General features: G+C 42.3%; 2 protein-coding genes across 4 annotated transcripts in view; one reads left to right on the top strand and one right to left on the bottom strand.

Moving 5' to 3' along the window:
* The window catches only part of itfg1 (integrin alpha FG-GAP repeat containing 1), an 83,043-nt gene extending 81,418 nt beyond the window's left edge, over positions 1–1,625 (bottom strand). Inside the window, exons 1-5 of the mRNA XM_049030047.1 lie at positions 1,389–1,625; positions 916–997; positions 694–833; positions 408–465; positions 59–136 (exon numbers count right to left, since the gene is read on the bottom strand). Coding sequence (XP_048886004.1) covers positions 59–136; positions 408–465; positions 694–833; positions 916–997; positions 1,389–1,569 — 539 coding nt within the window. The 5' untranslated portion in view covers positions 1,570–1,625. The remainder of the gene's footprint in view (positions 1–58; positions 137–407; positions 466–693; positions 834–915; positions 998–1,388) is intronic.
* Positions 1,626–1,822: 197 nt separating this feature from the next.
* The window catches only part of phkb (phosphorylase kinase, beta), a 48,917-nt gene continuing 37,850 nt past the window's right edge, over positions 1,823–12,889 (top strand). For 2 of the 3 annotated variants that reach the window (XM_049030044.1, XM_049030045.1), the window contains exons 1-2: positions 1,823–1,914; positions 7,719–7,805. In XM_049030044.1, coding sequence (XP_048886001.1) covers positions 1,851–1,914; positions 7,719–7,805 — 151 coding nt within the window. In that variant the 5' untranslated portion in view covers positions 1,823–1,850. Of the gene's footprint in view, positions 1,915–3,003; positions 3,108–7,718; positions 7,806–12,889 lie in introns of all 3 variants that reach the window. The other variant, XM_049030046.1, reaches the window with a different exon arrangement.

Below are 12,889 nucleotides of genomic sequence, written 5' to 3'. Positions count from 1 at the left end.
GGAAAGAAAGCTACAGCAGCAGTGAAAAGCCAGCTGTAGCCTTGGTGTCATTTCGTACTTTTGTTTGAGGTAGCACGCCTGTGTCGAATGGTTCGTAGTGGTGCCAAATATGTCTGGAATCATATCACCATCAAAACTGCAAAAGGTACAGAAAAATGAATCAGGGATTATTATTGCCAGTTTTAATTTATCAATCAACACCGACTCAAAGAGAAACACTGAATACATTCTTAGTATTAAATGTTAAGAAAACAACCCTTTTGCACGATTCCCTCAACGTTGCTACAACATTCGGTCTTAAATATGTACATCTGAAAACCATGCAAGTTTCTCTTGCAAAACATCTGCCTAGTGATGTAAAGTCTGCAGTGCAGGACATCCTGTCCGAGGGCAGGCCAAAAACTTACTCCATGACCAGTGGCTCATCCAAAAACGTTATGTTCAGATCAATTTTTCGATTTTTATCTGCACAAAAGGAAAAAAAAAACCAGATGACTCGGTATAAAGCCACAGATTGAAATAATGTAAAATACAAAAATTAGACAAAAAGGCAAGCGAAATAAATATACTGTAGGAATCACATAATTAGACATTATGTATTTAATTGCACTTAAATATTATCAGGGTGCAATTACAGAGGTGTGTTTGCATTTTAATTTATAAAATACAACAGATACCAATAAATTAAACTACCTAAAGTTTGATTATTTCCCCAGTAAATGGTAACTTTGGTCTCCTCTGCATTTTTTCCCTTCGGGTAGGTTGTGAGCAAGACGTCCATCTGGGAATCGCCATCATAGTCAGCAGGAACCACACTGCTAATGATAACGTCCCTGGCAAAGTAATATGGCCGTGTTAATCACACATGGACAACAAGCTGTATGCATAAAATGGATCTGAGAAGCCCATACTCACGGGAAGAGCTCTCTGGACAGATTTACTTTTGGTTTGAAGTATGGGATCTTCAGATCAGCCAGGAAGATTATCACTTCAGAATCTGAAAAGTAAAGAAAAATAAAAGAAATGTGTAAGTGGTGTGTGTCCTTCGTGTCTGCTTAATGATAAAGGCATTAAGAAAATAAACTACGTAAATATATTTAACCATCAGCCTCGACCCACTTACTTCATCACAAAAAGTAACTTCTAGTAGCTAAAAAATAATATGTTGGAATAGTAAATTAGCATTAGTAGTATCAGCAGAAAACATTCAACCACACCCCCATAAACTACGCAGAGGAAATTGATACAGCCCATGAAACGTTGAGCCATTCATCGTATAATGTCAGTGTAATCCTCTTTTACACATTCAACACGCTAATTTTGGCTTTTTCCTCTCTCTATAGTACTATTTCTGAACACAGGACCTCCTGACCATAGCAAATACTAACGTTCTCGGATGATGAAGATGTCTGTTTGTTTATCCGAATTAAAATCCCCGAAGGCAGCGACAGTGCCATGAAATTCAGATCCGAATAAATCCGATGTCACGTCCTGAAGAGCGGCGACAGCTCGTCGTCCGAAGAAAAATATTACACATGAAAATGCGAAAATACACTTCAACCACATCATTGTTGCTGCTTACACTAGAAACTGGACTACGGCATAGCACTTGACGGCAGTGTAGCAAATGACAGCTTCGAAAAAAATAAAGTTAATTAATGTATACTAAACAAAACAGTGGAAATTATGACTCGGGAACTTAAAATGGTATTTTAAATAATTTTATGATTACAATGTTTCTGTTTTATTTTTTAAAACATCAAAATAGTATGTTTCAAGTTCGAGTGACAGCATAAAATCAGCACTTCCTGTTTTACGACAGTGTCGCGTCGTCTTGTTCTTCTATAAACATGGCCAGCTTGGCTGATGTCGGTTGGAAGCTACTGGAGTTCAAAGCTAGAACAAAACGTTCAGGTTTGATTTATTCACTTCGCATGGCATTGTGTGTGTATATTTTTTAAACATACGTGCTGCTTATGACTCGCAGGCTTTCCTTTGCCTTTCGCGCTCGGAGTTTCTGATACCCATTGAAAATAAGTGTGAACTTCCCATGTCTACCCAGCTGCTGGAGATGGACACGGAAAGGTCAATCTTATTTTAAGCCCTCTCGTACAAGTGTATACCTTCGTCAACTCAGTTCCTCTGATTTTGTTGCAAAGTAACGTGCCTGTAAGCATGTCAGCTTTAGATAAAGAAGAAATCCCGTTATCTTCCTCTTCTTCCTTGGGCATGGTTAAGATTCAGTGTAAACTTTCCCCTCATAGGGTAACGGTACTATATTTACCCACATTAAACTTCACGTGCATTTTTAAAGTTGGAATCTGACAATTATATTTTTTAATTGTCTGATCGTATAATCAATTATACAAAAATCTCTGCACCATGGTCAAATGAAAGCCTTAATATTCTGTGAACAAAAATGTAACACATTTTGACTGAAAGCGAAGTTAAAGTTATAAAACACGAATTTCAGGCTATCATGGGATCTGAAAGCAGCCTTTTAAATTTAACATTGACTTAATTTGGATGCAGTCAGTTACTGGTACTGTTAACTCATGATGGCATTTTATTTAAATGCACGTGATATGAGAACCAATATATATGAGAGATTGTCACACGTAAGCCTTGATGTATGATAGTCTGAGTACCGCTGTTGTCGCACCCGCTCCTTGTGCATTAAATGGGCGATAGGATCCAGAGTATCTGTTGATATATCTCATAAACATCTGGGTTTATCTCATGCCTTTCATGTGTATTGCTTATTTATCTTTTGTAAAATATACCCATGCCATCGCCATCTTAACAAATAACTGCATGGTTAATCCACCTTAATAATAAATGCTAATAAAAGAAATTATATATATATATAATATATATATATATATATATATTATAATCTCCTTTCTGTGCATTAACCTATTAAATGAGCTTGCTGTGTAATTCCATGTTGATTGTCTGACTGTTGTCATAATGGCTTACTAACCCTTTTGTGAATTGCATTAGTGTTGTAGTTTGTCTGAAAGACGATTGCCCTAAACAGCGCCTTTTGAAAATGGCCAACTCTGCATATGAGAGTCCCAACGTCCGTCACAAACTTCAGAGGCCTGGTAAGTCGTTTAGTACATCAATGAGTTACAGATGATATGCCCAGCAACTGTAAACAAGACCCGGCCTCTAAATTGTACTGCTTTAAAACCTGGTACAGATACGCCGTTTTGATGTCATGTTACAGTTCGTACAATCAGATATTTAAAGGAATATTAAAGCCTCAAAAAAACATCAGTTGACGAATTGAACAGAATTCCAAATAATTGGCCACAAGTAGATCTGTCACAGTTACATAATCACCTGATTGCGATTATTTGAATTTACCGCGATTATCGTTAGAATCGTTTCCATTCATCTGTATAAAAATAGCTGGATGAGACAACCTGCGTACCTCTGTCACAATTTCTAATGACGTCATGTTGTTGCACTTCTTAACAAACGCATACCACCTGCTTTATTTGTACCTCGCACGTCTGCGCATGAGCAGCATTAAGTTTAACGCAAATTTTACGACGTGCCCGATTTGTACCACTTCGTTTCATGACACTTTCATAACCAAGTCTGATCCCTTTAGTATTTCCTTTGAATATTTAAGATAAAGTATTTTACGGGCTGTTTGTGAGCGATCTCTCTCAGTCCAGAATATCAGTCAGATATTCCGATTTTGGATTCTTTGTATTCTCCGTTTAATAAATGCATGTGCTGTGCAGAACTTTTATCTCTGAGCGTGTGTTCATGCGTCTTCTTACGGTGGGATGACTGTATGTCCTTGACGGGTACGACTATTTTGCTGTAGCAAAGTCAATATATTATGCCAGTAGGACAAAGAACTACAGAAATGTAAGCTAGTTTGTCTATTTCTGATCCCAATATTTTGGAGTGATATGCACGTGCACATAACTGGAACGCAAGTAAACCTTCGCCGTAAATCGATCCACGTGGAAATTTCTTGCTGTAGCAGTGTACAATAGTACGTATTTTATGTGCATTCGCGCTGTTTTGACAAGAAATTACCGTGCATTTTAACCTTCATGTGGCTAATTTGTATAACCTTTGTTGCAGAAAGGCTAAAATACACAGAACATTCTTGTCATAAAGATGCAAATGCACATAAAATAAATTTGCATATACGACGAAAGCGAACTTGCATACCAGTTATGCTCATCCCTGTATATAAATATTGCCGATACAAGCACAAAATATGCCAAACTATATTTCCATTTAGAGTAAGTATATCAAAATACCATGTCGTTGGACATAATCATTTGTCGTTGGACAAATCGGGCAGGTGGTATCGACCGGGGAAAGACACAACGAACTATTTATTTCGAGGCGTTTAACTTATTTTGTTGTTAATGTCATATCAAGCCTCTACAATTTTTGTTTCCAAAGCTTAAAAGACAAATGCAATTTTTATTTATATGTTACAGTATTCGATATTCAGTTCTTCATAAGGTATATATGTAATATTAAACTATGATTGGGCTGTCTCTAGGCCGATAGTGTTATAACAGAAAAGGGCAATTATATCGTTAATCGCAATTATTTGTATAACAATCAATCGGGAACTAGAATCTCATGATCTTGACATCCATAGCCAAGAGTAGTATCAGATATGAAATGTAATAATGGAAATGTAGGTTTTGGAAAGTAAGGTGTCTTGAACAAAGGCACAGTTAGTAGCAGTGACATTTAGTAGACGCATGGACCCCAGCAATAAACAGATAAGCTACAACAGGCAAACTGTGAGTCCAGTGAAAGCATGTGCACAGTTACCCATAATGCCTTGTGTGTTTAGTGATGCAAGGAAGGCAAGCAGTAGAGGCTGTGATGACAGTCCTTGCAAATGGAGCGTGTTGCAGTGAGAAAACAATACTTTCCAGGAGGTCTCAAAACACAGCTGAAGGCTGTCTGGCAGCCATTCTTGTGGCACATAGGGACTCTCATTGATACACGCACCATTGGGGTAGGTACATGGTCAGTGGGGTTTTCAAACAAGAGGCTGTGACCAGTCAGTCTGTAATAGATTCATTTAGGTTTATTGGCTTTCTAGCATTAATCATTTGCCCATCAACGAGAGAAAAATAGCATACAAACCAACAAATACATCTGATTAATACTCATAATTGCAATAGCACAAGATATTGCTTAAAGGGTGATACAACTAGTTAGAATTGCTGAACTTTACATAAAGAAGCACTATGTACTTGCTGAATAGAACAGCCACCTTGTCAGACATGCTTCCGATCAGCTGATGACCTCATCGCGGGCCGGAGGTCAGTTTGGCGATACGCAGAATGTGATATAGATTACTTGGCTGTCTTTACTTCATTAGCCAATTAGAAGAAACTTCAGTTAGCTGACATTATCTTTAAAATCTCTGCCTATAATATGTCAAGGTGTCCGTGGTTTTGGGAAGCCTGCTGAGTAATGATTAAAGGCCGCTTTGCTGACGTGCTCATTTCTAGCCCTGTGCCTTTACGATGTCAACAGGCACATTGTTGTATACCCCGACCCTTAGATCATCTTTATGATTACAGCTATTTCACCGCTTGATTATCGACTCAGGTAAAAAGTATTGCAGTGCTGTCGTAGCCGCTTTTCCAATTAAATGCGGGCAGCTCATTGCAAAAAGTATCAAGTGCATTCTGTTGGTAAATTATAGTTCTCAAAGCTATTGTCGCTCCCGAACCGGCTGTTCCAGGCGGCTTGTCACAGTGTGCCCCCCCCCACACACCTCCCTGTCGCAGTCTGGGCGGTGGGTTGGTATCGCTGAAAACATAATGCACGTTGGAAGAATGAAAGCAAAGGCTTTATCCTCACTTGTTGTTTAGCATGTCACTAGAATGATGCCATTTTCTGTCAGTCATCGTCCCCATGGGATTGGGGGGAGGGGGGGCAGGCCGGCATTCAGAACCTGGGAAATTCAACACAAGGATTTTTTTTTTTTTTTTTGATGGATATTTTGGGATTTGTGTTCTAGCTTTGAGAAAGTATTGCATCTTTTTTTTTTAGCTGTAGTCAGGTGGATAAAGTATATAAAAGTCATTCATATGGGCACATAGTTGGGGATTTATCACCGGTTTTAAATTTGTTGCAGAATCTGGCATATACCTTCGCCTTAACAGTTTGAATAACAGATCTTGGTAGTCTGACAGATGCCAGCCATCTGTAATGGGGATTTTATTCAAATACGCTCTTTACTGGCTCCTTACACTGATGCAGTAATTATTTAGCCAGGATTCAAACCCCGAAGATTGCATACCTTATTTCTCTGTCCATTCTGAAAAACACATTTTCGTTGATATATATTTTTAATGGTCGTCGGACCTGCTTTGGTCAGGGGTTGACGTCTCCTCGGGACTCCGCATGTCTCCGATTCCCTCTTTCCATGCTGCAGTGGGAAGCATACATGGTCACAAATTATGATTATTAAATTCCCCCCACTGTATATTTCCCAGTAACTGTCGTGCGGCTGTCATTTATAACTTATCCTAAATGTATAACCTAGCAACCAAAGATTGGCCATCATCGCGCACAGAAAATCTCGCGGGCACAGGGACCGCGGCTCTCTTACGGAGCCGAACTAAAAGGGACGGGTTTGTTTCTGCCGCTTAAAAGCCGATGGAAATTATGTTAATTTTTCTGTACTTACGTGAATTTTCAGCACCTGAAGTAGTGACCCGTGGCTGATCCCATTAAAATGCAAATTGTCCCAAACTTTAAATGTGTCTGAAATAAATTTGGTTTTCACAAATGCACTTCTTCTTACCATTCGCTATGCCGCGAGAAAGGGTGGTGGAGGAATTAACTGGTGACAAGTTCAATTATTTAGTGAATTTCCTTTCCCATCCTTCCTATATCTGACTTTTGTTTCAGGGCTTTTATTGACGCTTTTATTGATGTCTCAGTGTGACCATTTAATTTAAACACGACGCCGGCACGCTTTCTGCATTTCGCAGTCACTGCTGCCTGCCTTTCTCTTTGCATTTCTCCTCTGGTGAGCGGAATAACAATGTCAGTCATTTCATTGTTTTAGGATCATTCTTCTCTGTCGTCGTGTGTCTTTAGCTTACCGTCCATCAGTCTCCTTTAATTTATCGCTCTCTTGTTGAAAACAACCTATGAATCCGCATCCTGTTTTACCCACTCAGACGACAGTGGCAGCAGATGTAAAACGAATTTGTGTACTAAACTATAAGCAGTGATTGACACAAACGCATTAATAGCGTTTTGTTAATGTCTAGTACATCCATGTGCATAAATGTTGTCCACATTTATGTATTGGTGTTCTTTTAAGTGTCTTAAGTTTATGTTTTATCAGACAACAAAGGTCCACATCAAAAACCACACAAAACAAACATAAGTAAAAAAAAATTGAAGGAAACTACAGCTATACAAACCACATTATTGGTTAACAACATGATAGCCAAGAAATTCCTAGTAATACCCCTGCCATTGTATTCTTGAGTATGGTACTTAACTGAATGCTATGCTTATGGATGTATAAATGTAGAAAACATAAATACAGAAATGTCCTCTGAGTGGCAGTTTAATGTAATAGCCCGGCTTCCTGCAGTCAACAGACTGATGACCCAGTAAATGCTGCATGGTGGAGACCTTGGTATGATTGCTGCTGTTGTCCAATAAAAAAATCTCTGTTTTGGCAGGTTCCATCTATGAGCCTCTCAAGCTCTCGAACCTTCCTCGAGAGGATGAGCCTCTGTGGGAGAAGCTGGACCGGTACTACAGCACAGGTGAGCACTGTGGGTGGGTCAGGACGGCGTTGCAGGTGGTCTCCGTGTGAGTTCTTGTGACTTCAGGTGGGGCTGTACTGGGATAAAAATCTTCCCTGGATTTTGGGGTCGCCCCACGATAAATTTTAGCCGACCCTCTGGGACGATGTCTGGAATGCCCAATGACCAGCCCAACCCTGCCTTCAGGGCAAAATAAATGGTAATTTAAAATATAATAAAATAGATGCAGGTAGGGAATTCTGTGATAAAGAGCCCATATGTTTCCTGGGACCTCAAACTGAAACAGGAATGTTGAGCTTGGGTTCCTGCCCTTGAGATTCAAGTCGAAATCTGTAATATTTCAATTTAATGTACTTTCCCTCTGTGATCAGACTGACATCTGGTTTGGATCTTCGGGCTCCCCTGACCCCAGACAGCTGACCAGGGGGGGTCGAAACACAGTTCACGCTGTAAAGAGCTCCTTGCTTTGATCATGTCACCTTTTGTACAGCCATGAATCCCAAGGGCTACCTCAGCACCAGCATGATGCCAGCCAACAGCGTAGATGTGGATATAAAAAATTGGATGGTGGGGAGCCATATCAGTAGCTTTTAGCTTGCAGGGATGGGCTAGACGTTTAAAGGAGCAACAGAGGGGAAATCATTTCACACACACGCACCCCCCACCCTTTCTCTTTCTGCCATTGGCACGTGACGTCCGCATCCGTTCGCCGCTGAGACTCAGTGCATTTCTCAGAAAGTCATTTAAAATCGCCCTGGGATTTGTCTAGTTACAGCAGGGGAAAACATTGGACCACCCAGCTCCCAATAACTGGCAGATGACGTACAAATCTGTTTGCCTGCCAGACTCCGTCAGTCCTTCCGGAAAGCCGTTTATACATTCTCTGGGATTTGTCTAGTTCTACCTCTTCAGGGCCCAGGTGATTTGTGGCCTTAATCAATACCCATCTGTTCCGTCTGAGCGATCGGTTTCCCCAAACGACTCCCACTCTTACCTCTCCCTCTGACTTGTCCCTCTCGCGATGTGGCGCTTGTCATCCAAAACGCCCTTTTTACAGACCTGTCACGCATCGTGTGACGATCGAACAACATTAAAGTTGCAGAGCTTGATCCCCTCAGAGCAAAATATTGTTAGTCTGAACAAAATGCTGCGTTAACGTAGATAACTGTAACTGAACATTTTCTCCCCCCCCCCCCCCACAAAGGTTCTACAGTTTACTGGAGGGGAAAATCCTTTTTGGGTTGATAGGACGGGAAACTAATAGTGTGGAGAGCCTGGCATCACGACGTCCTGAATCACTGGGCTGAGGAAGAAGGAAGAAATGGCTACTTCTCTTTAAAAATCCTGCAAGCTGCTGTTTTTTTCTTGTTTAATTAGGGTTTATCTTGGATAAATATTTAGCAAACAACTATAGCTTCCTGACCTTCATTGCTTGGCTTCCAGAGTTTCTCCAAGATGCAGTTAGCGGTTTCTTTCACGTCGCAGATTCCTTGACAATTCACGTTTCCGAGCCTCCATACGCAGGTGGCTGTCGTACATATTTATGTAGATCGAGTTTGTCGTGTCGACAGGTCAACATGAGACTAATCCGACAAAATGAGCAGCTCTTCAAACTGCTCTCATCTCCGCAGCGAATGAAGAGATGAGTAGCCTGCAGCTTCGGTTCTTCCCCGGGGGAAAGTTTGTGTCGGGGAGACCCCACGGTCAACCTTTATCTCACTTGGGAGGACCGAGCACAGCTGGGAAACATGGAGCGACTCGGGGGGAAGATGCCGAGAGATTTGTGAGGCTATTGGGACTGGAAATGAGAACTTTTGTGCCGGGTGGGAGATTCAGCTGAATTGAATGAGCGAGTGACCTTGCTGTCATGTAAAACGGAACGATGACTTGCCGTGAAAATGCCTCGTCTGCTTCTGTATCATTCTCTTCATGTTGATTACTGTTAACACTCTCAATCGGTCTAAGTACGACAGAGGGAATTAAGCCTCTTTTATGATTTATTATGTTTGAGGGATGACACGGCTGTACAGTGGGTAGCATCGTAGCCTCACTGCTCGTAGGTTAAGGCTGCCGGTTTAAGATTTTTATTTCTGAAATGACATACAGATTAGCTAATTGCTTACGTCAGGCTCCATAGTAACCATATTCCTAATATCGTAGGATTTCTTCAGGCTGCCATCTTTACTGGAAGGGCATAGACTCCTAATAAAGCTGGCAATTCCAGGTCAAGGTTGCTTTTTAATGGAATTTACAGTTTCTAACCTAGACGTGGCTCTTGCCCTGCATTGATCCTGTAAACGTCAGGCTATACGAGGCAGGGAAGGTAAAACGGGTACAATGTAAGTGTGGTGCAGCTAACAGATGCACTTGAACACAATTTTCAATGTGAATAGGTAAGGTGTAGATGTCTAAGTGGGTCACCGTGTTTTGGATGAGCTCATTGGCTTGGCAACGTCTGAATGCCGTCTATGCAAGCAGCTTCCCCTTATCGAGTCAGAGACATATCACCTGACTCGCCTTTTGCAGGCCCTGGTTCCACCTGAGCACTTAAGCACTCGATTCTGTTAATCACCGCTTTAATTGGGATTAGAGGAGTATCCCACTGTGGGCCAAGTCTGCCTAGGCTCGGGATGGCATGACAGGGAGCCGGATCCGGTTTGGGCTTTGGGTTTATTTTTAGACACTCTTTGAACGGCCTGTGGAGAGCAAGAGGGTTTGGATAACAAGGTAACGCGTTCGGTCGTCTAACCGAAGCTTTGAGTAAGTGACAGGATATGAGCGGCATGCTCTGTCTGCTGGAGCCATGCATCCTCAGTCCTGGAATTGTGGTAGAGACCCTAGTGTTGAGAGAGGAGAAAGTAGATCTTTTAAATGTAGTTCTTGTCTCCAAGAAAGGAACTGCTGCAGGATCTGACCATTAGCCTTCCAGAGGCATCTCAGTCAGGACTCAGAAGCACGTTGTATGTTTTGGCTGCGAGGAAGATGAGAGCTTTGTCTTCAGCCTGTGGGATTTTCCATCATCTATGTGGTAATATTGCAATGCTCCAGCGACTTTAATTTTATTCCCCAGCCGACGGTAGCGAATGGCGCTCTCCCGCTGTGTGCCCCCGGGTGGCGGCGGGGGGGGGGGGGGGGTGTGTGCAGGATCTCTCACCGGTCAGGGATGCTTCCCTATACATGACAGCAGCCAGACCCCCATAAAGGATGAAAAGGATGTTAGCGGCATTGTGTAAGGTTCAGCTCTGAATTGGATTTTAAAGTGCCATCCAGAATGGAACTCACGGTTTCTGTGGGCGACACAGACGCTGTCTTGTGCTTCCCAAAAAAACAGACGCATGAAATCAGTCAGTAAAATTCAGTCCTTTCGATCTTCCCAGAAGGAATTATTATAAAGAACATACATGCGCAAGCCAAGGGTCTGCATGGAGGAATGAGCCAAGATCCTACCAATCGTGCTATTAAACATGTAAATACGCTTTATTTTAGCATGCATTCCAGGGGAGGCTGTACCAAGCACTAAAAGGGGTGTCGGTAATTGTGAAACCTTTTCTCTTTCGGTTGATTTTCTTGTATCATTCCCACCCAGTTAAAATATTTTAGATTTTTGAGAATAAATATATTGCACTAAAGATATTTTTCTGCAGCCATTCTTTTGCTTTTATGAGGAAAATGATGCCTGTACTTTCAGACCTGCCCTCCCCTCTGGCCACCTTTTTCCTGCCCCCCCTAGCATAGCCGCAAGGTGAAAATGATTCTCCATGGCAGCACTACCGATGAGTTAGCTGATGCTTCTTGCTCTTTCCCACTTGTGCAGCTGATTCCCCCCTTCTGGCAGACCCCGCCCCCTTCTGGCAGACCCCGCCCCCTTCTGGCAGACCCCGCCCCCTTCCAACTGATTCTGCCCCATCTCCAGCCGACTCGCACCATCTCTCCTGAACGTTTGCACAAAATAAACATCCTTTTTGCTCTGTTGTGACATAATGCGACGGCGACAAATGAACTGTACCCCTCCGACTGGACGCGCATCGCTGATGACTGAGAGCGTGGCTCCAGTAGTTGTCAGGGATGAGAGGAAGATTAGGAGGAGTGGAAAGATGGGGCCCTTGTGATGGCTGCATTTCCATTATCGGCCTTGTGCCTATTTAGCCTCAGCGATTGACGGAGGATGCTGGGGACACCATTCGGTTAATCTAATCTCGCTAATGACGGATTTATGCTAATACAGAAGAGCGATTGCAGTAGTATGGACAGCAGGCTTCGTTAATACGTTTTCCCCTTTGTACCTTAATTAGCTGTTAAATGAGAATCACAGAATAAGATTCTTTGTGGCCTCAGTTGCCGCCATTCTCGCCCTAGTGAGCAGGTGATATGACAAACGCTGGACGCTTAAGCCAGAGAGCAGTGAGCTCCAGGTGAGTTATATGAGAAGGTGTGCTGCTTTGTTAATGTGGGCCCGAGAGTGTAAAATGTGCTGATTTGATGTTAAAAGAAATTATTTTATATTTCCTTGTATTCATAATCAATTTGTCCTGAACAGGTGCTCGTTTAACGGTCTGTATTAGTGGTGTGCGCTCAGTGGCCTGTTGATCAGATACACCTGCTTGTTAATCCGGACAGCCTGCTTCTCCAAACAGTGAATCATGTTACTGTAACTGAATACGTACGGCATGCAGTCAGGGTTAACATTTAGCTGAGCTGAGCTGCAATGCTTTGTCAAAGCAATTATGAAGTTGATGTGGTTGCTGTCACTAGCTGTCACCTGTCTGGGAGTGTTTACTGCAGCGGTGGCTAATCTTAACCAGAAAGGGCCATTGGGTGTGTGGGTTTTCGGTGCAACACCCTAATTAAATTACTTGGATTACTAATTAGAGGACTGATTGGCTGAAGAGTCCTTACACCTGGGTTTGGACAGCTGACCTAACTCATAAAATTCTGCATATACACTGGTCCTTTGCGGATAAAATTGGCCACCCTTGCTGTAGGGCAGGGGTCTCCTACTCCGGTCCTGCAGGGCTACCATCCAGTAGGTTTTCTATCCTACCTGGCTTCTGATGAGCCACACCTGCTCCTGGTATTTACCTGAG

Source organism: Brienomyrus brachyistius, chromosome 11 (genome assembly GCF_023856365.1).
Source record: "Brienomyrus brachyistius isolate T26 chromosome 11, BBRACH_0.4, whole genome shotgun sequence".
Taxonomy (NCBI): Eukaryota; Metazoa; Chordata; class Actinopteri; order Osteoglossiformes; family Mormyridae; genus Brienomyrus; species Brienomyrus brachyistius.
The sequence above is the reverse complement of the archived record's forward strand: the minus strand, read 5'-3'. Positions and strand labels throughout refer to the sequence as shown.